General features: G+C 36.6%; 1 protein-coding gene across 1 annotated transcript; it reads right to left on the reverse strand.

Annotated features, from left to right (window-relative positions):
* Nucleotides 1–2,192: 2,192 nt before the first annotated feature.
* Nucleotides 2,193–23,946, reverse strand: LOC105057067 (E3 SUMO-protein ligase SIZ1). Its single transcript, XM_010939509.4, has 16 exons — nucleotides 23,473–23,946; nucleotides 22,238–22,318; nucleotides 21,490–21,532; nucleotides 19,722–19,800; nucleotides 19,392–19,554; nucleotides 15,291–15,424; nucleotides 13,313–13,378; nucleotides 12,516–12,603; nucleotides 9,566–9,641; nucleotides 9,254–9,327; nucleotides 8,922–9,029; nucleotides 5,976–6,137; nucleotides 5,155–5,259; nucleotides 4,998–5,078; nucleotides 3,702–4,905; nucleotides 2,193–2,694 (listed from the first exon to the last, which is right to left on the reverse strand). The coding sequence occupies exons 1-16, from the start codon at nucleotides 23,494–23,496 to the stop codon at nucleotides 2,549–2,551; spliced, it is 2,634 nt and encodes an 877-aa protein (XP_010937811.1). The 5' UTR covers nucleotides 23,497–23,946; the 3' UTR covers nucleotides 2,193–2,548.
* Nucleotides 23,947–25,595: the final 1,649 nt, after the last annotated feature.

A 25,595-nucleotide genomic window follows, 5' to 3' on the forward strand; every position in this document is an offset into this window, starting at 1 on the left:
CTAGTTGTGTTACATGGCTATCCATGCTATTGAAATTTGTGGTTGGAAGTAGGCGTGACAAATCTCAATATTCAAATCTAGCATATTTTATATAAATATCTTAGATTTTAATAAGTATATTCTTTTGGACAAGTTCTAATCATCATCATAAGTTTGATATTTAGGAATAATTTAGTCAAATATGAAAATTTTAAATTTGGAGAAATTCAGATAATAAAAAATAAATAATATAAGATATTTAAAATTTAAATAGGTTAGAGAGTGATGATGTGAGCAAGAATCATTAACTTATTTAATAAAAAATATTTCTGAAATATTCAATGGGAATCAACAATTACCCCAAATCTTGAGGAGACTTAGTGCAATTTGCTCTACAAAATATTATATATATAATATTACATGCGACCAGCTCAATTCTATTTACACTCGTTCTATGCACACAAAGAACTCTCCCGCCTTGTGGTGGCAGTTGGTGCAGGTTACAAGGATTGATATGATCAAGGAGTTGGTTAAGTATTGAGTTGCGAGATAGATTTCATGAAAGACCAAGGTTTCCACATTCTCAAGACAGGATCTCTCAGATCTTAGCAATCAGGATTTAGATGGATTTTCCCAAATATTTCAAAATCAAACCTAATATCATTTTTTTTTGCCAAATGACAGATCTAGTAAAATAAGTTACAATATTTATGTTCCAAAAAAATATATATGTTTTAATATTTTCTAAAAGACATTTTTCATAAAACTGGCAACCAAACAGCAGCTTTTCCGCAATATGCTAAGCTCGACCAAACGGCAGTCAACGTACCGTCAAATTTGGGCCATGATAAACCAACTGCTTATTTTTGGCATAAGTGGCAGATGAAGAAACAAAACGTAGGAGCATGCATTTTAGTTGCCGATTTCTTGGGCTTTTTTCCTCCCCCCACCTCCTGATTTTTAGGCCTATCAATTACTTCGGCAAAAGTAAACTGATTTTTTGTTGATTTTGAAATCCACCCTTTAGCTTGTCGAAATCAGTCATATGAAAATACTACCATACTTGTGAGACGAAGTAGACGTTGATGGACAGTAGATCCCACCAGCATTCTGCTCATTTCTAGTTTTGTAAATGGGTCAATGCACCCAGTCTCGCATAGCACATGAGATGTGAAGCAAGACTACAAAGATGATATTCTTCTCTCTGTTTTTCCAACGGAAAAAAAAACTGCTGATAACTTGTTGCTCGTGAAGAGAGACAGCCATACTTCATTGTTGATGAATACGAATTTCTTATGCTCCCTGTTACTTCCGATGAATGACATGAGATTTAAGCACACATGTATATACTCAAAAGATCCCACAACGATTCCGACCCACACAAGCCAATGCCTGGGAATCCTTGATCAAAGGGGAAGCAATAGAGAATTATTATTAAGATGTTCTGTAAAAAGTCCAAAAAGGAATATACGAAGCACCCGACTAATAAACTCAAATAAAGAAGCTGGGCAAGCAATTTCAAAATTAGAACCTTGCAAGAATACAAGGAATGGAGTTGAGTTTCGTCTCCCAGCGGATGTACCACTGCAGCCACACAATGTAACCTGTCTCAGAACCAAGGCACGAAACTGGAGGGTGTCCCAATGCAAACTCCCACCTTGTGCGGATGTTGGAATAAGATCCAGATAGCTTTGCCAGGAAAGCTGATAAAATTCTATAATCATAAAGCAAAAGCACTTCAACAACTAGACAATTGCTACGCAAAGTGGCGACAGGTATAAAGAAGGGTTAAGGTGTGACAGAACTGACCGCTGTTGGCAGGGCAACTCAACATGAAGACAAACGAAAATGAAGAAAATCAAACTTGCATTGTTCATTCGCATTTCAAATGAAACAAGATATAGCATATAAATGGATCAGCAAGATGCTCCATTGTATAAAAAAGGGCAAAAAAAAAGAGAGCAATTTAATCAATATGCGCATCTGAAAACCACCGATCATGGTAGGCACCATCTGATTAGTGGAACTTTAAGCAACAACGTTTGTGAAATTTCAGCTATGAAGGTAATGCAGCATTTTAGCCAACAGCCACAAAAATTCAATTAAGCACTTGAATTTACACCATTTGAACCCAGATGCCATTATAATACACAGGCCTTCCCAGTAATTTTGTTTATACCTTGGGAAGGCCTCTGTTTCTCCTCTCCTATAATGCACTGTACAGCTCGCTGCAAACACATTTGGCCTGCAATTCAAATAAAGAATTTTCTTGCGGACCTAGCCAACATGGAAGAATTAGAGGGGCTGTCCTCACAAAGCACCGGACACATGCAAACCTATCACAGGTTCAGGTCTTTCATCAAGCATGCAATTTGGATTATGCTTGGCAGACTCTTGAACAACCACCTATACCACATGTAGCAGCGATCCATTGCTGTGACTCTTTATCTTCCTTGCAACAAGGTAGGACGGTCTGGCCTTTTCTTGTAGAAGAAATGATCACTAAAAGCATACCAAGCAGCATGCATAGACGCATATAGAAACTCACCATCCCATTAGTTCCCGATGACTAATCAGAATCAATATCTATTGATAAATTCAAACGAGGCCTAACAGACCGTGGTTGGCAGGGATGTGAGAAAGAAATATCAGACCTTTGGGTATTTGAATTTGCTATGTTTGCTCTATCATCATTCATGCTCAGAAGCAATGAAGCTGCATCCATAAATTAAACAAAAATGAATAGTAAGACCCAGCACCAAAGCACAAGACCATTAAAACAAATCGAAAACAAGGTTTTCAGTTAGCAAACCGGCAAATATAGCTTTAGGATCACAAGTCAAAACTCATTGAAGCCATAAGCAAGAAAGAGGCAGAAGGTTAGGGACTGATAATAATAAACCAATATATACCCATGAAATTAGAAAGCACTAGCACATTTGCAAATAATACATATGTTGTATCCTGGGAAAATAGCAGTATATAAAAGATGTAAGTGTTACCTCCAGACCTAAGTTCAGGAATTCAATAGCGTTGGAACACTTTATGTACAGACACAACACATCACTTGAAAAAAGCAGTTCCTACAAGAACTGAACATTGCTGCAACAGTCACTCCTTAGATGGGGTTCTAGGTTCAAGTCTTGGGTGGTTCACCCCGAGATACATGGACCCATGCAATCTTCATTGGGTGGTTCTTATCCCCCTTCCTTTCAAGGGTAGGAAAGGAAAAGCCAAAAAGGAAAATATGGTTCCTACTAATACCAGCCAGAGCCATCTGCACTTGGCGTAGCCTTTCATAGTGCAATTGTGATATTTAACACTCACTTAAAGTGCCCTAAAAGTGTTCAGAAAATTTAATGAAGCTACGTGTTGTTCCTTCTCTAAGGACTATGGCATTAGGTACAAGCTTTTCAACAAGTACTGTTGACTAATCAGCTTAATGTATTGTCTTACGTATTCTGATGAAACTATATTAGCAATATCTTACTAGATTATCAATTTTAAGATATTGTTTTGAAAGGACGTTTAATCTTGTCGAGCTTCTTGGAGGTAATGGTCACACAATATAGCATGAACCAAGCACCTCTAGATAACAACATTAAGGTTCTACAATTTAAACGTCCCAACTGTTCAAAGTTAGGTCATAGACAGTGTTATTGATGTGTTCATCAAAAAACATAAATACAAAATGAAGTGCTTGATAGAGGAAAGGTGCAAACCAGCATCTTCTAATGGCTCTGTACTGCTTTCCTTTGGTGCCAACTGTTGGCCTGCATTCAGCCCATTTGCAGAAGTAGACTCACCATGACCTCCACCAGCAGCAAGCGTAAGGGATATCCAATCATCAGAATGGATCCCATTTGGCATTTCAGTATGATCATGTAAATCAGCCTGCATGGTCATACCAGCTGGTCCGCTAGGAAGAAAAATTTGCAGAGATGGGTCATCACTACCAAATGCTCGTGGATTATCCACCAAGCTTCCATTCATATCAGTATTAGAACGACAGTTTGAAAAATCTTGGACTCGAGAAGCATCCTCTAGACCACCATCAGATGTCAAACCATAGCCATTGATTGTTGCACAGCCAAGGGGATTATGTGAAGTAACCAAGGCATCTGGAATATCAGGATCAGTTTCGAATAGCTGGAAGCCAGGCCCAGTCTGCGGGCCTGTCTGCATTGGCCAGAGTGGCATCCCAAAATCATCACCATTACTGTTAAATAGACCGAGGCATGAAGTTCCACTGGTTCCCAGGCCAAGGTCATCAGGATATCTTTCTGAAACTCCAGGATGGTTCACAGGGAAAGGTATTGTTCCGCCACCAGCTGGACCAGTGTCAAAGGCATTTTCAGGAGACATTGTTGTAAGATTATCTTCATCAGAGTCACTAAGGACAATGATATCTGGATCCTTCAATGGTGCAGGAGGGGTTCTACCCTCAACATTGTATGTTGGACCGAAATTGAGTGAGAGAGAATCAAACTCATGACCATTGGTCAGAGATAAATCAATTTGCCCTCCGCCTTCTTGATTGACACTTGGATCTTCTCCATCTCTATAACTTCCAGTGGGACTACTGCTCGTAGGTATGATATTCTGACAGCGATTTTCAAGATTACCTAGACCATGACTTCCAGAAGATGGAGGTTTCATGTCTGCAGGTTTACTTATTTCCCATGTTCCATTGCGATTTCTTTTAATTCCTAATCTCAAGCCTGCATGCCCTTCTGATTTACCATCCTGCTTAAGCTGCCTCGAGTTCTCCAAGTTAGGTTTTATCTCTGAATCTGTTGTGGCACATGGAGTACCATCAGGCTTGTGCCATTGCGTGAGCTCCCTAAATTCACATTCAGCCTTTGCGCGCCAACAACCATCAGGCTTCACATCAATCTCATTTACATCTTCTCCGCAAGTTTGCAACTGTATCACCAGAAGAGAACAGTAAGAACAAAAGTGCAAGCGTACATCAACATACACAATTGAAACTAGAGAACAATTCCAGGGAAACCTACCAGAGAAGTGATGCGATTGAAATATGGGTCAATGATGATGTTTTCAAGAGTATAGTTCTTTAGGCATATTGGACACTGCCACTGCAGGAAAGCAAAAGAATTTCTGAGGAAAAGAATTTCTGAGCACAAAGATACATTACTAAGAAATAATTATAACCTTCCGAGAGCGTTGATTGAGTTCAATAAATGTTTCTAGATCAAAACAGCCCATGTGGACACAAGGCTTGAACCTGCCTGCAATTTTTATTCGAGACCCACTATTCTGAAATCAGTAAGACAAGAAAAAAAGAAACTGGTTAGGCTTCCTAAAGGTGAACTTGGTCAAAAAGAAATAGATTCAATTCTCAATGAATGAATTCTCTCTCTCTCCCCCCCATTAAATGTAGGGGACATCTAATTTTTTATTAAATTTCTTTATACAAGTTATATCAAACAAAATAATCTGTACCGATAATATAATGTTCTAGAAGCATGTGGATAGAGACACAAGTTATTGAAGGTTTTCCCTCATGCATTAATGTTTCCACATCACATGACTTGGACTGTAGAAAAGATACGCTCTTTGGTCAAATGTTTGTTAAACTAGCTTTCCTTCCAAAGGGTAACATTTTCTGTGCAAAAAGTTCACAATTCCACCAAACCAATTTGCATGGAGGAAAAAATACAACAAAAAGAAATTACACCACATATTGCTGCATGCTTTGCAATTCATGTTCTGACCTCAAGTACACACATCATGCAAAGGCAAGAATTTATGATTGCAAAACCTTCGGCAGGCACTTTAACCCACCAGGGATTGACAGCCTCATCAGCAGCATTGTGTATAATTCTTTCTTTTCCTTTTTCAATATGTCATTCCTGGTTACTCGACTTTTCCAGATCAGTAAAACAAAAACAGAAACAACAGTGGTGCATATGCTGCTCCAAGGTGCTTAAAGAATTACATCTACATTATACAAAATTTAAACAGCCACTTACAGGACAGCGGAGATTTACTGTAACAGAGTCAGCAACCACTTCTAAATCACTGTCACTATCTGCATTCTCTGTATTAGTTCCACCACCAATGCAACGACAAACACGAGCAAGAGCATCCTCAAAATGCTCACCATCTGCTTCCTTTGGTACCAAGTTGAGGACCTAAAACGAGTTCCTTTAATAATGGAAAGCAGCTGGTGTATAAAAAGATATGTCCAACAAAAAAGACACAGCATCCACATTATCTGAATATGAAATATTCAAGGTATTGCTCAAAAAGAATAAGACAAGGAAGATCCTGAAAGATAATCCCCCATGCTTCCTTTTCAATGTGTGTGTGTGTGTCTGTGATAATTTATAAAGGTACAAGTGTGGCATGAACATTGACTTGAGTATTCGGATTTGGCGCATGCATCATGCTACTACTGCAGGTATCAATATTAGTGTTCTATCAAGCATCTTGAGATGAAGTGTGGTAGCCTTTATGAAAGCCCACATTAACTAGAGAATCTCAACAACATGATCAACTCTTTCCAATAGTTACAATGCTGTGTCTATCCTTGTCATTATCATAAGGGGATCTAGAGTGCCAGTTCACTACTCCTAACATGCAAAAGCATGTTTTTAACAAATTTTTAAAATACCAGTCATGCAGCCACTTGTGGTAAAATAGCAGCAGTAACATGCTATTGCAAGTAAGGGAGTGAAACATCATTAAGATATCAACAATATACGGGAATTACAAGCCACACCAAACATTGGAAATAACAGAAGCCGGGTATATATAATACTCCCAATGAATGAGGATGAGGCATATGTTGCTTTGCACATGCAGGAAAAGGAAAGGGGACAGAGGTATGTCTCCCATTCCCTCCAGCCACTCCACATCTTATCCTTGCATCACCTTGGCCATGTTCCAGTTCCAGCCAAGTGGATAAATTCTCCTTCCATTTCTCTTCTTCATCTGTTTTGCTTTCCATTTCCTCATTTTTCTCTTATTTTCTACTTACATTACACCAAGTGAATGACATTTCTTGCTATAGATAGTCTGACACTGCTGCTTTTAAGAATAGTCTGACACTGCTGCTTTTAAGGATAGTCTGACACTGCTGTTTTTAAGGACATTAAAAAAAAAAAAAAAAAGAATCCCATGTTTAACATGTCTGACCCATGTCAAAAGGTATCTTTTAAGGAAATATTCTGTAAGAGCACCGCTCACTGAAACTACCAGTTTCCAGCTTCCTAAAAGAAAAAGCAGAGGAGCAAGAAAAACAGGTTTATCTTCTGTTGGCTGCTAATATCTAGAACCTTCATGGGATACATGAGTATGATATCACTTGGTAACTTTTGAAAGCTCACAAAAGGTCAATGTCCAATTGTTTTAAACTCTCCCTTGATGTTAAAACAGTTAAAGCATGAACCTATAAGTGACCACCAGCAATAACAAGACATTTACCATTTATAAAGGGTAACATTGCACTCATTGTTTTGCAATTTATCCATCATTTAGAGACAGCTTCTTTAAGGTCAGGAATCAAGAATTCCTCTTCCATTGAGGCTTCCTGATAAGATTATCAGGTTAAAGGGGATCTTGAGCCTTCCTGACCAAAAGTACGTAGAAACTCCAGAGGTTATAGAAAACATCCATTTATCCCCTTCAATGAAGACACCTTTAGATTCTAAAGAAATTCCATCACTAAGATTCACACTGATGGACCTAGATTGCCATGGAGATAAATCCTACCAACTGCATTGGATTTCTCACAACTTCATAAATGGAACCTTAAAAAAAAACAAAAAAACAAAAACAAAACAAAACAAAAGACACAATGATGTTGGTAACAAAAAAAAAAAATCATAATATAAAGGGCACTTGTATACATAACCATATTACCAATGCAAATCAAACATGAATATCTTATACCTATTTTAGTAATGCAAATCAAACATCCATTTGCAACTGTAAAGGCCTTGTTTGGAGGTCACTAATTTCAAAATTGTTAATCTTTTTTCTAAAATCAAAAGTTGTGGAAAAGCCAAAAAAAGATAACACTAAGGAAAATCCATGAACTTGAAAAGTCCTGCTCAAAGTTAAATTAAATAGTAGTAATAATAATGATGATGATGATGATGATGATGATGATAACACCTTAGTTGTGAATTCTAGACAACAATATAAGGCACTGCTTGACCTATATGCGAACACCAAATGATTAAATATATCAAACTGATTTCAAATAACTGATCTGTTTGAACAGTAAATATGTAAATCCAAACACAATTATTGACAGGTGCCAGATAAAATCATCCAATGCTTACAACCCTCAGCAACCAAGAATTGTATCAGAACATCCAATGCTAAAGTATGCAATCAGAAAATGCAAGTGCAATGCATGTGGCTTATTTAAATGGATGAAGTATCTGATGGTTGCTTATGACAACGACCGAGGTGCTAGACATGTGCCTTGCCAAGTGCTTACCAACACCCGGTAAGACATGCCAAATACTGGCACTGGTTTTTGAAGCCTTGATTTGCAGTTCCATCTTGAGATGGTATGTGTGGAAATAGAATTTAGCCATAAAACTTCTTATATAATCAACAAATACAATAATATATACCACTTCTGTGGATGCACTTGTTTTCCTCCTCAAATCATTATCTAAAGAAAGACAAGTGAAAAGAGGTTGAATTATCAGCAGCGACTGAACAAGGCGGTTCAGTCTAAGTTGCAACAAAGAAGTCCATATTGTAATATAATAAGAATTGAAAGTGACAACTTCCCCTAGTGACCCACAACCTATGATTTGGCAGCTGAAGAAGATCAATCTAACACCAACCTCTCATGAAATGTGTCAAGAGATAAGTAACAGGAAGTTTATAAGTTATATTTCTATTCATTTCAAGATTTTTTTTGAATATGAAAAGTAAAAATTAATTCAAATCACCTGTTGAACTGTCCTCCTCTTTGCAATTCTGATTCCGAAACAGAATACACGAGTATCACACCGTGATAAACAAATTTTATTAATTCCTTCCCTGCTGCATGTGGTGATCTGAATAGAAAATAAGATAATATGGAACATTCAGAAAGAAGTGCAATGAATTGCAATGCAGCTGCATACTTAGTATGAAAAAGAGGAAAACTTTCAAAAATAAGACAAACTGATTGAGAATGGGTAAGAAATAGCAAACAGCCTATAAGGTGTATCACTGCAAGCAAACAGTGGTACTGATTGATGGAGAAAGTCATGTTGCATTAAGATAGCAGGAAACTCACCACCGGACCATCATCCCGACCATTGATTCCCAACAACTGTGAGCCTGGTCTACCAACTACTCGCATCATAACACCTATTGACAGATTCAAAATAGATAATTAACAAGAAAACCATAGATATCTTCAACACATGGATATCTTGAATCTTTACTGGAGCAGAAATACCATATCTAGACAAACACGTATATGAATAGAAATTAGGGAAGGGAGGAGAAGATTTAGGTCAATGATCACTTATTCTATCAAAAAATGCTTAAATGGCATTCCAAATAATGTGACATCAACTGTTTGAAGTATAGATGCCTTTCATACCATTGACTTGCAAATCTGCATACTGTGGCCATTGCATCCTAAATGGAACTTTATCATTAAGAAGTATACACCAAACCTGCAAAACAACACACAATTACAATATTGAGCCAGTTATTTTAGTGCAACACTTATAAGTCTACAGGTTTTTCCCCTATTAAAGAAGCTTTATCAAGCTGCCAATACAATTAAAAAATAATAAATAATATATATATATATATATATATATATATATTATTCTTTAGTTATGCTATACAAGGTTTTAAATTCCGTGAGACGGAGCTGTCCCGTTTTCCTATGGAACGGGACGCGCCGCCATCCCATCCCGTCCCGACACTTGGGACAAAGATGTCTCAAGGCGTCCCGATCGGGATGCTGGGACGCTAACAGGACGCTCTGTCCCAATACATAGGATGGTAACCCATCTCGGTGTCCCACGGGACATCCCGCTGGGACCTGAATCCCTGATGCTATGGTTACCTTTAGTTTCTACATAAAAGAACGGAAAAAAAAGTTATTTGGTGCCACATAAGTGAAATCGATTTTAAACAATCTCATTAGGATCTGGATCACATCATAAATCATATCGCGAGCAGATAGGAATATAGATAGCGCTAAAAATTGATAGATCCTTTCTGATTTGTATTAAACATAGACAAAAGGGTAAAGCAATATGAAACAAGATTACATTGTAATTCAGATGAATAACAATAAAAAACCATCATATACGGACTTCACTTTCCAATAAGAATAGTCCCATGTATATCCAAGACAGAAACACCATGTTGAATTATTCAGTATACACACACACACACACACACACACACACACACACACACACACACATATAACAATACAATTCCATAAGACATTTTAATCCAATACACAAAAAAAAAAGAAAAGAAAGAAAGACACACACATCTGCCAGCAAAACAAAGAAGTAGACAACCAATAAGTTATTCTCATCATCAAAACATCATTACTGGATATGACAAGCAACATCACCTCCCTTCCTTTCGGCTCTAGAGGAACAAGGATTTCTTCTTCATCCGCTAGTTAAACATTATATGACATCCCGATGCTAAAATTTCTTGCAAAAATGTGTTTTATCCCCTTAAATAGACAAAATTAATTCTCCTTTGAAGTCAAAGAATAAAGAAAAAAAGAATCTAATATCGAAAAATGGTTGCAAAAATATGATATATATATATCGAGATATTGTCTCTAAAAGCAATAAAAGTTCTCTTCTTCAAACAAGGATTGCTAACTTTATGTTTTGAACATAGTTCGCCAAACTGCCCCGAACCGGGTGGTTTTGGGCATGTCAAATTGTACCGGCAACCTACCAGTGTGGTTTGGACATTTGATTCAGAACACCAGCAAAAATGGAGGGAGGAAGAAAAAAAGAAAAGAAAAGAGAGGGGAAGGAAAGGAAAGGCGAAGGCCGGCGTAGCTTGCTAAGGCCGCCGGAGGGCAGCCAACGTGGCTTGCTAAGGCCGCTGGATGGCAGCCGGCACCTCCAGAGCTCCGCCCTCGACCAAAGAATAAAAAGAGAGACGAGGGGAGGAAGGGAGAGAAACAGGAGGAGGGGGAGGTAGCAGGGAGGCCGGCGGTGGCTGCCGAAGGGCCGTGAAGTCTCCCGAACCGGATCCCCAGCATGGCCTCTGTTGGGCCGAAATAGGGCCAACCCGCCCCAGTTTCAATCACATTTAAATTTTTTTGCATTGCACAATGAAGTTGGCAATAGGGGCCGACGCCATGGGGGGGAATCCAGCCATCCAGAGGCCTCGACAGCCCTCCGATGGCCACTGCCGGCCTCCCCGCCACCTCCCCCTCCCGTTTCTCTCCTTCCCTCTTTATCTCTCTCTATTCTCGCCTCTTCAGAGGAGCACGGAGCTCCATAGGCCTTGACAGCCCTTCGAGGGCCTCCATGGCCCTCTGGTGGCCATCACCAACATCTCTGTCGACCTCCCTCTCTCTATCTCCCTCTCTACTTTCTTTGCCATGTTAGTCAGGCCTGATATGGAGCATACCGAACCATACCACCAACCGACCTGCACAAGTTCCGATTCCAATTCTACAGACCTTGATTTTGAAAGCATATTAGTGATGGAGAGTTCATTGTAAAAGTCCAAGAAATGAAATGGATCATAACACATGGCTGTTGTAATAGCTTTAATATCTGACTCTTCCAAATTTAGATTGTATGATCAAGGTTTGGATTTTATGGTCCAAAATGATTCCAGTCTAAGAATCTGATCTGTATTGTTGAAGGCCATTTTGATCTCAAATATACGAGGATAATGGATCGCAATGACCTTGGGCATCTAACTATTTAAGGCTTTTTAGGACTGTCTCTTCATTTTAGGCAATTAATACAAGAAACTTTAATTTTGCTCTCCCATGATGTATATAATCAAAGACACACTGCATAGATACAAAGTCACAGCTCTCATTCACCCTCTTAAAAAAAAAAAGAAAAAAATCAAAGGCATATGACTAAGAGGCATCTGGCAGAGATCTAAATAAATACACCACAATAACCCCACAGATAATGCCAATAGAGTAGATTGTCGACTTGAAAATGAAAATATTAGCTGAACTTTTTCATGCAACTATCAGCATAATAAGAGGTTTTGAATTTGCAATTTTATTGATAAATGTTTATGGTCCAAGATATGAGAAGTTCTGACAAAAGAAGACCAACAATACTTCCCTTTAGTTATTACTTTATAATTAAAAGAACAGAAATTGATGGACCATATGGATATTAGATGGCAATTCATAATTTTTGACTGCTAGAGCTTAATCATTCTTCAACAAAAATTTAACACACGATTGTACAAATGAATTGGTACCATTGAATGTTGTAATGACTTTAATGCCTCACAATGAAGAACCCACAAAAATGTAGCACCAATCCAGAGGGGGAAGAATGAATATAGAAACCAACCTGGAGATCATATTCAGTTTTCTGCAACATTTCTCTCTCTCCTCTTGACAATTGAAATGTTCTCTCCACAGCTTGCACAGTGTTCGATCTGTAGTCCATGGAATCCAACCATTAAAAAAAAGAAAAAAAAACAAATAGATAACCTTCATCATGATAGCACGTACAAGATGAAAACAAACACAGTATATACGACATTTGGCAGAGACCTGAGAATCCAAGCATAAATACAATTATTTTTTCCAGAATCTCACAGTCAAATCGGGACAAAATCATCATTATAGTCTACAACACAGACTGGATAACAGATAACACATTCCATGTTTATGAAGACCAACTTAACTGAATCAAAAGGTGACTCTGAAAGCGAGTTTATAATGTTCTCCTAATCAATGAACAATTTTTATGACCTTTTTGTTCACCAAACAATATTCAAAATTATTTTCCTAATCAACTTATATATACATCAAAGTTGACTCTCAGAGAATTAGTCACAACTTATTCATGAAATTCAAGCAAAGTTTACCATAAAAAACTCTTCTAATCATGTTGTTTCTTCTTGTTCCATTTTCATTGCCTTTTGCCACATGTACTAGCATGCAAGCGAATAAATAAATAAACATGTTTATCCATTTTTTAGTTTAAACCACAGTCTAATCATGAATTCTCAGCTGAAGAGTTACAGAATTGGAGAACCGGTATTGATTAAAAACACATGATATCTAGGCCAATGTTGCCTATACACCACCATGCTAACAAACTAGAACTCATACAGTAAGTCACGTTTATTCAGTACTCACCCTTCTGTAATGCCAGAAGATGTCAACTTTAAAGAAAGTAATGGACGCCCTATTGTCACCCAGAATCTGCATTTTAAATCAACAAATTATCAACTTATATTAAAGAAGATAACATTATAACATAAAAACATTTTAAAAAATTAAACTACATCATAATTAAATGTGCATCTACAGATGCCAAGTAGATAACTTTGTCCACATTCTTACTCCTCATATGCGATCACAGTCCTCTTAAATTCTTCCATGTCTTCTATTAATCAGTGCACAAACATTCAGTCATTAAACTTCCAACGATTCTACATCCTTTTCTCACTTCAGTGGTCAAATTCTTTTAATTTCTCAGGTCAGGTGAATGAATAACCCAGCGATCAATTTAGTCTGAAAATTTAGACCATTCCAAATGCTGAAAACCTCAATTACAACCGATTTAAGATCCATAGATCAGAACTCTGGGATGGCCAACACTAGAACTAGATAAACATGATTCATAATTTTATTCCTAATAATATAAATATACCTAAAAAAAGACTAGGCCTTCCATGAAGTTGCTAAGAATGTTCCCAACCATGCCAAAGCAAACCCACCAGCATCAAATATCAAAGCTTTGCATGCACACTTCTTCAGGCCAACTCATCTCTTTTGCACCATAATTACCATTCCAAGATCATTACAATAAAAAACACCTCAGCTAGACAAGGAAGACAATGTCAAGCTCTAACATGTTCTTGATCAAACAGAAGTTAAAATAAACATTATAAACAGAGAAAGAAAGGATAGTCACACTTCACATAGAACTAGAGTACAAGACCGGGAGAAAAATTCTTGGCTCCAATGTAGATTGAGAAAAAAAAAATAATGGAGAACACAAGGATGAATAAGTTCGTAGTGCAAGGGACATGCTTTGAAAAAGAAATATAACTTCTTGCCCATCTAACCAAACTACTATCCTACATCAAACTAAAGATAAACCCCAGTAACAGATTAAAAGGTCTAGCATATGCATCATGTTTTTCACTTAGACCCAATGTAAAACTAATATATAGCTTATATCAAATTAAACTAACAAAAACAGAAACATAAACCCAAAAAAGAATTGAAATATTTGGAAGAGGTAAAATAATGATTAAGTCCACCCAAATGGACCAACCTACTTTCAGTAAATCCAAGCTATACGTGTAATTACAGAAATGAATTATATCACACCTGTAATGTAGCATATCACCATGATATGCTACAATAAATGCAATGACAGGTTGTCGAGAAAAATATAGAGCATTTTGTACAACATCTCTCTGCAGCAATGTGGTTACCGTGCAGTAAGGAAACATACAAAACACCACCTGAATACTTACTTACCTAGACCATAAGATCACTTACAATTATAAGCAAACTAGGACATGCATCACACTTCTTACCAGACCATAAACCTAAATCAAACCTCCCCTTTTAACAAATTTTGAGAGTATTACCGACTCTGAAACTGCCACAACCTAAACAAGATATTAAACATGTATAGCGTACTATATCAATTAGAGTCCTAGTTAAAAATACCTAACAAAGACAGCAAGTGTTATAACGTTGGTGAATCCTAAAGAAATGAATGATGAACTGATCAAGATCATGACAAATATACGCTAGATGGGCTTGGTAAAGGGAAGAAAATGTTGATCATAAGAAAATTATATACATTACAACCAAAACTTCAATGATACACGTGCTATATACAATAAAAATATCAGCTTCATTAAAAGATAATTAGCATAGTCTGCAAGATATATAAAACTTGATATATTTAAATTATGTTCTCAGTCACTTTACAGCGAGACAAAATTTGTTGCATCCATATACAGATATGCAGTAAGTACAAATGTAAAAACAATAATGAGATTTTACAAGGATAATCAAATCGATGCTGAGTGGGGGAAAAAAACAGCTGCTCATAATATTAGAAATCCCAATAGAGGAAAATAAGACATACGGGTCAGCCCTCTTGATTCGACACAGTTCACAATAAAAGTGAGTTGGAGGTTCAGGCGAAACACCCTCCATAGGTTTCTCAGGTATAATTACACAATCATAATGCTGCCAAACTTGACATCGGAGATCTTCACACTGCAATCATCAAAACTTTTATTGATTAGAATGAAAATGTGAAGCTAAAAACAAATCAATCAGAATTGTTACAAGTCAACGTTAATCTGCATCCAACAAATCTACATTTGAGATGAAACTAAAATGAATGGTAAAAAGAAAAGAGAATATTTAATGGTGATGACCAAGGGACACCGGGTGCCAAAAAATAAACAAAAAAGGAAATTGGATCACAAATATCCTTTCACATAGTTAGAGAATAAATTTAAGGAAATAAATGTAAAAGAACTGTGAATCAAATAGTAGCCATGGAAGTTTACCAACTTAGCATGCATGCTATTCATAATGCAAAGGCTATCCAATTCTTATATGTCAAGTAATGCAAAAAAAGGAAAAAAACCAGCATGATAAAGGTGAAAAAACAGACCAGCATCGTAAACAACAATAATGACAATGCTAATACTATTCCTTATCGAAAGTGTTTTACTAAAGCATGTAACATTGAGATCTTCTACAATCTAGCAAACAGAAAGAACACAGTTTGCTGCGCTGTTAAGGAACAAGAATCAGCTTAGACACTGAGAACATGGATAGATACATGTTTACTAATCTGTCTGCCCGAACGTCATGACGACAAATTAGTCTTCTATGGAAGTTCAATATCACTCAAGCTCTCTCAAGCCTTGCTAGGGATATCAGGTGCGGTAAGGATAAGTGTCAATCCCAACATCCACCACAGAGCATTTCACGTACAAAGCTGTGCTGAGCCAACTGGCTCACTTAACCATATCCTTAAAACTTTTCATTCTAGAAGTCCTCAATTCAAGCCATTCCAATTTCGCAGGATATTGCTTAGTGCTCAACCTACATAATGGGATACCGGTTGAGAATTAGCCAATCTCCTATTCAAGAAAGCAGACTCATTCGTTGTCTTAACACGTTTTACGATAAGATTAAAACAATATACACCAAATCCGGAACATCCGCTGAACCTCTATTGGAGGCCCATGACTCAGGATCGACTAATCTGATGGTGAGGTGCTTCTGAAACATCATGTACAGGGATTTAGATTATTAGATGTGCTAAACAATTAGAGATACAAAATAGGCACCCCGGTGCAAAAGGCTCCCACAACCGCAGCATTTATGGAGGGTCAAATGTATGCAGCCTCATCCCTATGTGTGGATGGGCTGTTTATGTATTTCAAATTCATGACCTCCATGTACAATAGAGCAAAGTTGCCATCATGCCAAGACTCACCCTCTTATATAATAATTAGAAAATGGTATCAGAAAATGCAACTGACCTAAAATGGATTTCTCATAGAGAAAACAAGAAAAAGGAACAAAAAAGAACAATAATACAACCCCCCCCCCAAAAAAAAAGCACATGCAGATTCATGTAGAAGCACAACTTTGGAGAAGAACAATTTTGGAGCCTATCTCACATATGCTGCGATGTATATTTGCTACTCCATGCCCCCACTCAAAATAAAATAAAATTCAGTTTCCTTGAGTGACCAAGAAAACCTGCATACAATTCCACTTGGTGCACAATCATGAAAAAGAATCTGATAATAATTCTGATATCCCCCAAGAGGAGTAATCCAAATTATTCAGTAGAGCTCATTATAAAGTAGCACAGGTTCATGTATATCTTTTAGTATGAGAAATTGAAGTTCGGTTTGTTGAGATCATATGGTTCTTGATTAGATGGTAAGCTCGAGGTATCAGAAAGTTAGGATCCAATGTATGTCAGAGATTTAATATCCCATACAAAAGTAAATAAGATTAAACTTGTGCTCCAAAGAGATATTCGACAGTTTGAAGCCAAAGAAAATCAGCAATTTTAAAGGATAAAGAAAGTAATGGGTACAAAAGGAAATGGAAACTAAATTATATAACAAGAAGGGAGAATGAAAGGAAAAAGATGGCTTATAAGGCACACGACCCATCTATACAGCCCAAGCATCCCCTTTTATTATTAAAGAGATGGCCTCTTATAAATGATAAGTGATCTTTATAAGGTGTCATAATATAGCTGTTATTACAATAATAATGGGCCATTAACTCAGAGTCATAACACTGAAGTCAATTAAGTAAAACTTATTCTAAGTATAGTAATATGTGCTAGAAATCAGACAAGTGACCACATAAACATCCATAATGAAATGAGTGATTTAGAAAATCTATGAGAGTGGATAAGTACTTCAGGAAGTTGCCAAAGGTCAACAAGTCTCAAGCAAGCTGTTAGATAAATCTATGACAAGAGCTGACCAACTATGGTGAAGAAACTAAAACTTACAGAATAGGTATAGTAATATGTGCTAGAAATCAGAAAAATGACTAGATAAAACATCTATAATGAAATGATTGATTAGAAAATCTATGAGATTGGAGTGCTTTAGGAATTGGCCAAAGGTCTCAAGCAAGCTGTTAGACAAATTGATGACAATAGCTGACCAACTACAGGTGAAAATACTCCTTTCAATACCAGAATTTGTCACATGCAATGTGTGTAAGCCTTGGAACATCCATGGAGAACTCAGAAAATAAAATGCACTCTCTCTATGCAGTAATATGCTATCATAAAATTCCTTAGCTGTGCTTATTCTCTCTCTGTGCGGATATATAAAGAGGCTTCCAGCTTCATTTGTCCAACTTTTAGAGTTCTTCTGGAGTCAAAAATTACCTCATCCTGAACCACATTACTGGCTCTAAATCGTGGCAGAGTCTAAATCTTAAACTTTTTTGTTGCAACATTAAGCAAAGGTCCAGTTTGGTTTAGAAAAGTAGAAACCCTTACAAATCGCATTTTCCATGGTTATGAACAAAGAAATCATATTTGGGATTGTTAATGTCCTTACATAAAGTGAAACCAAATCACGACATATATTCTGGATGATTAAGTTTGCAATTATTCTTCTACTTACAAGGATCCTTGCCATAAGTGCTCCTTACTCTTCTAGTTTCCACAAGGCTCTGTTTCTGATCCAATGACTAAAATCAAATATCTAGAAGAATCAAAAGAGAGAAGAAGCCAAAGGCTTCTGAATCCCGTGAGATGGGACTGTTCTGATTTTCTCATAGAACGGGACGCACCCCATCCCGGTCCATCCCAAGTCCCAACACTTGAGACAGGGGATGTCCCAAGACATCCCAATTGGAATGCTAAAATGCTAGCAGAACGGCCCTATCCCGATACATGAGATGATACCCCGTCCTGGTGTCCCGTCGGATGTCCCACTGGGACCTGAATCCTTGGCTTCTAGATAACCCATCAAGGAACAACACAAAGATGTCTTACACTTCTTGTATGTAATCGCAAAGGCTGGTCCCTAAAATTAAACCATGGGACCAATGTGATCATCTTTATGTGATCTGCAGCAAAATGTGTTAGTCAACAAGATGCAAAACATATTAGAAACATGCATCTGGTCAGATAAGTAAACCATGTTCCCCTTGTGACATGCAAACAAACACAAAAAAACTCGATATGGATTAGTATTCCTCATAAATACATAAATTAAAAACCACAACATGTTCACCATAAGAAAGATTAACAATAACCAGCGTGATCTCATGTCCCAAGTATGAGAGTCCAGCTCTATAGCATCTACAATGCCATTACATGCTATCAAGAGCTAAATCCAAAACCAGGGCAACTTTTTTCAAGAACATATCTCACTAGTTACGTCTAGGTCCCCAAAAGATAATAATAAACACAAATAATAGTAATAATATTAACAAATATGTTTCTTCTTCATTTCCAATTTATCAAATTTGCATGCTAACAACTATGAGGCTGATATTTACAACCAAACAGAAGATCATTGGTATGCAAAGCAAATGTAAACAAGCACGATAACAAAATATGATAGTGTGAAAATAACTTTCATGATGCACCAAGCAGTCTACAGCCAATGAAACAACAGATTTTTTGCTGCTCAAGGTTGAGCATAATGAAAGCATGAATAAGCAGCATTACCTTGATCATTGACTCAGTAATGAAATGACGGCCACAAAGGCACTGAACCTTCATATTCAACTGGTAAGAATCATCCATTTCCTCTTTAGGCTTCATGTGATTAAAATCCGAGCCACTGTGACTTTTAGATGCTAAATCTGGAGCACCATGAACTTGCATTTTTCTGGAGGGGGCATTTGGCATACACCAAGACATATTGTAAGCCCGTATTTGCATCAGTACAAAAGAATGCTTTTTTATAATGTAAATAACAAGTTAATAATACTATATATTGAAATATATGCAAGTATGTGAACAGCATAACAAAGTTAAAGATAAAGTGAAAATCACCTGTATGTATCATCAATTATTTTTGCCACCCTGTCTTTTCCAATAGAATTTTTCTTTCCCCAACTCTGAGATCTGGAAACTGTGAAAGAAGACAAAACACACTTGGTGAAAATCTAATGTGAGGGGGAGGAGGAGGAGGAGGAGGAGGAGGGGGGGGGGGGGAGGTTGCAATCCAAGTTCACAACAACAGCATCACAAGCAGCATTGTATGGACACAGACACCAAAATTGTACTTGGATACATGTCCAAGTGGCTTGGCAGGAGGGGAGAAGGAGATACAGGGATATATGGATAGATACAAAATAATTTTGCATAAAATATTGTATGCTCAAATATTATATTAAAATATTAGAAGATATTATTTGTTAAGGTCTTCCAACATACATGTTTCTTATTCAACCTTCCTCATAAACTCAATGTTTCTAAACAAAAAAGACATTTTGCAAAGTTATTTTAGAACCTATATTCTCAAGCAACACCTAAAAAGAATAAAACTTCACTTTCAACATTATTATAGTGGGTCTAACTTATTGTTGGAAGAGTTCAACTCTCTGGCAATTTTTAAAAGCTGCAACCACAAAAGCTTGATAAGTATCCAAGTACATAAGATTCTGGCACATATCCAATTCAAATACATCACCAACAAAAATGCTATGAACATGAAACTGGTGTCCAGCTAACACAAGCCAATAGTTCAGAATATGTACTGCAAACTGACATTATTGTAACTATGACTAATTTGATGGAACACCAAAATGCAGACTTTCCTTTTTGAAATTTAGGATTGCTTTTGTCTCTCTCATCCTGCCATAGTAGCACAAAGAGATAACTTTGTGAACCATCTCAAGCTAAAGCAATCCAGCTATCACTAGGTGTAAGTTACCATAAACCCAATGATTTATGATCATTGCCTTTTGGTGGTAGGTAGAAAATGCATAGCAAGTGTGGGTTTGGACAATACATAAGAAGAGAGAGAATAAAAGGCAGTTAAAAGCAAGTGTATGAAACATGGGTTTGATGTAGAGCCTCCTATTTGAGAATCCTAGAATTTTTTGCTTTTAAAAATTTAAAGGTTTCCTCTCTTGGCCTGCCTTGTAGTGCATAGACTATAGAGAGAGGCATCGAAGAATCAATCACTGATCTATCCTTTAACTAGTATCACTTTGGCAAGCATGAAAGCAGATGTGCTAAAATGCAAACAGTAGGGCAGATGCGCGTGCATGTAGATGACTGTGTCCATGCTTCAAGTCAATATGTATGATCGAGTGACAACAGTTCAGAATGCAATCATTTTTTATGGGATGCTCTATGATTCAAAAGATAACATCAGACAGAACATATATAGCATTAATTGACACAGCAAACATACAAGCACCAAACATAAACTTAGAAAAACATTACTATCAATTACTAAACAGTTATATTGGCAACCAGAATTAAAAAACAATTGACCACAAATGAGCCAAAATAATATGTGATAGATGAACATAAGGCCATCTGACAGAAACCACCTTCAATCTGGAAAATATGAAATAGCAGCAACGATAACAAAAACAGCCAGAAGAAGGATTGAGTATAATCAAATATGATGTTTGACACACACACAAAAATTTATTGTGAAAGAAAAAAAGATGTGTGTGTAGATAGAAAGATATAGACGTCTATCAAAAATTGAAACCTGAAGATAAGTACCATTTCACCGACAAAGAATACTCAGCTATTACAAAAAAAAAAAGAAAAAGGGAAAATCATTAAACAATATCAGTACCTTGTTCATCTGACAGTAATGCCAAAATCCTATCAACAAGATCCTGCATTGCATTCAACCACATAAGTCCAAATTAAAGATAAACAAGATATGATGCAAAAGAATCTATAGGAGAGTACATGAGGAAACAAAACAAGTTTAATAGTACAGATAAGCAGTAATACAAATTAAAATTATAACTTCATATATCCAACCATTCAAGAATACAGCAATTCGACAGAAAGCATTAGGCCCCCCTGTCAACATCCATATTTTGACATTCTTTAACAAGTTTTCTAACATATATATTATTAAAAGAGAAGTATTATAAAATTGTCCACACTTATCATGCAAAACAATCACCATTATTGTAGCTTTATTAAAAGAATAATTTATCATTTAGGTTATTGAAATAGGAACTGGAAATAAAAGACCATTTTTCCAAAACATGACACCGAAAAAGAAAAGAACCTATCCCTCAATTTGTCCATACATTTAATAGATTTATATTGGAATACTTCATATAACTCATATATCGCACCTAATTCAAAAAACCAAAAAAAGTGCATCGTACAACAAATTTTCTACCAAACATGAAAAATCATGTTCCTCCATATGCTGTTTCTCATCACAGATTCCTTAGATATCCAAAGAAAATTTCAGACTCCAAGCACTCCTCATTTGGCATTTTTACTACACATTCCAAATGCTATCTCTATGCATGAAAAGAAACAACCAAAAATATATAAAAAGGGAGAAAATTGCGAACCTGTTTCTTGCCTTGCTTCGCTAGACCCAGTTGAGTCAGGACATCTTTAAGCTCCTTAATTCTAAAGTACGCCAATTTATCCTGATGTAAAATTTTGCAAGCATGATTATTGCAAACAAAAAGAACATCTCTTTGCAAGATATTAAGATGGTACATATGATTCAGCATATCAGAAATATATGTCTCAGATAACAAAGGTTCATGAAGTTGAACCATTTATCCCAGATATGTGTCATGCAACATACCATACAAACCAAGTAAAAGGAAAGCACCTGAATATTCCCAAGAAAATCATAGACAGATAAAGAAAGAAAATTTGGTCTGGATGCAAAGAGTAAGAGCATACAATAAGTATTAGCACTGCATGATAAAGTAATTTGTATCATCCTCCACACTGGTTTGCCCTTTACCCACAGAACTTTTCTTTTAACTTTCCTTTTTCGGGATCACCCAAGTTATCAGATAAACAACTTCCAAGTAGGAACACCAGATAATAAACTACGACAACTGAAACTTCCAGTAGCACAACACCCCCCCCCCCCAACCCCAAAAAAAAAAAGTGATTGACCACTTTTTTCATAGCATTTGGCACATTCAGTACTGATCAGACAATTTGCTCAAGATATGCCAATTTATTCCTACCAGCAAGGCTCCATTACTACAGCTTCAGTAATGATCAAGTTGGCGCATTTCAAGAATCCTTTTAAAGACAACAAAAAGAAAAATAATAAAGATCATAGCACCTTGAACACGGCCATTAGCCTATCCATAAACAAAAAAATATAGAGCTAGACAAGAAGATTAAGAAGATGGATAAAGGGCATGGCTTATATAGAACGACCATCTGCCAATGCGTTAACAAACAAGCAACTTCAGTTCAAGTCACTGTATTTTCACTTTAGCAGGCTAGAGAAGATCAATGCAAAAACAAAAGTCTACGAGCATTAAATTTTAAGTAGAATTTAAATGTAAAAGGGAATTCCCAATTCTCAATCTGAATCCTATTTTGTTTACAAATAACCAAGGAAAACACTAAAATTGCCCCTTGAAAAAAACCAAAAAACCTTCAAATCCATCTAACATGCTAAGCAATTAGCATTAGCAAACTTAAATAAAAAATTTTAACGCAAAAGTAAATTAAATAGGAACAACTCAACTTTGATTTTAGTAAATTATAATGAAACAATTGAAAGCAGATGAAATTAGAAACAAAGATACATGGAAGAACACGTTACCCTGCAACTCGGAACCAAATCCATCAATCCGAAACCCCACAATCCAGCCACCAAAAGACCAAAATTTTAGCCCACCGCGACCTCAATTAACCAAACTCCGGTCCCAAAAACGATGCCGATCCAGTCCAATCAAAATTCAGTCAAGACAAACAGATCTCCAATTCCATCCTATCCTCCATCAGCGATTGGGAGCACCAAGACGATACATCGATCCCCGGCTAGGATTTCATCGAACGGCAAAGAATTCACTCCAAGAAACCCCAGGCGGTGGGAGGACAGGATCGATCGATCTCTGGGACTCGATGGATGCGATAGATAGAAACCCTACAAGAGAAAGAAGGAATTGGAGAGGGGATACAGCGAAAGGGGAGAAGAAAAGAAGGTGGCGGCTTCGCTCTTCACGGTGGATGAGAGAGAGAGAGAGAGAGAGAGCAATTGGTCGATGAAATGGTGGCGTTAGAGACGTCGTAGCCGGATCCACAACCCTATGCGGCAGCAGGACAAATGAAGAGCTGCGGATTTATGCTCGATATTCAAATCGGGTTTGTTCCACCCGCACGAGTCCGCGCCATGAGCGCCTCTCTCTCTTTCTCCCGTTCGTCAATTTTGTCCGCTTTGGCCTTTATTTTTAAGATTTGTTTTTTTATCTTTGTTTCTTTTAGTTATATTTTTTATTTATAGTGGTGGACTGGGTGGTCAACCAACGGTTGAGATTGAGGGAGGAGAGAAGAGAGTCGGTTTGATCCTGAGACGCGTGGCCGATTACTGACATTTGTACGGCCAGCCTCGCTGGATGGAGCTTCGGGATGCTCGTTCGGTCGGTCAGCCACTTCGGTCTGGTGTTCCGAGCCGAACTCAACTGATAAATATTACCAGCACCTCAAAGCAATAATTTACTTGCAAGTTGCAAAGCTACCGAGTACATGTTTGTTATCGTATGTTTTAATTATTTCCATTTTTTTTACATTTTAAATTTAGGTTAAAATACTACATGAATAATTAAAGTTATCGGTATGATTTTAATTAGAATTTTTTTGTCACTACATAAATGGGCTAATATCTTTGCAAAAATTTTCTCATTCTAAATATTCCTATTATAATTAAATTTTATTTTTAATCATCAAAACTATGAAAATATGTCTCTCTTTCTTCTGTGCGTAAGTTTTCACACCAATTTCCAACCTTTGATATCGCTAATTAAATTACTTTATTAAATGGTCTCTGCAGTGGCATATTCTTTCTAACCTTTGCGAATGTTCTCATCTAAAAATCCTAATCTCTCTATATCCTAGCCTAGCCAAACTATGTCCAAAAGCTCTTTAAGTACATCGATGTGGCAGCAAATACATCTCATAGTAAGCATACTTTTCAAAGTTAATAAGAAATCCAAAACTTCAGCAACCACGAGCTTTTGCAAGCCTCTATATATATATATATATAGAGAGAGAGAGAGAGAGAGAATCAGAACTGCATATTTTTCATTTCCACCGCTTTAACAAATGCGCTGTGTACTTTAATGGCATGCTTTACACCCACAATCTTCAACAATTTAAATATTGGAAATATGGTGGTTTCATATTTAATGCAAGTTAAACAAAAAGTAAATGAAACAGTAACATGTAGAAATAAGAAATCCATATGTTTAAAATAAATAACAAATCCTGAAATATTTAAGCTCGGAGATGTGCAAAAACAATCACAATCATAATTTATAACCTACAAATATTTTGATAAAGCAGAAAATACGTGAATTCTAAATAAAGAGTAAGAAATTTTTTTTTTAACAAATACTGCAGCATATCACAAAAGAGAATTCAAAAAAGTAGAGAGAAATATAATCATAGGCTCTGAGCAAAGAAATGAAAAAAAGTAAGAATGTAGTATACAGAGAAAAATAGATACTATGGAGAAGAATAGATACTGTAATCTTGCTATTATACAGCCTTTAACTTTTTTTAGGTATCCTTAAAATCAATAGCTAAATGATTTGTCATTATTAGTGATAGAACTAGCATTTTGTAGCCATTGCCAGATGTTATTACCATTTAGATGCACCAAAGTATATTTATTTGAAACTAGCATTTTTGGGTTTTTGGTTAAATTATTCTTGATCTCAAAATTCT

Source organism: Elaeis guineensis, chromosome 14 (genome assembly GCF_000442705.2).
Source record: "Elaeis guineensis isolate ETL-2024a chromosome 14, EG11, whole genome shotgun sequence".
Lineage (NCBI taxonomy): Eukaryota > Viridiplantae > Streptophyta > Magnoliopsida > Arecales > Arecaceae > Elaeis > Elaeis guineensis.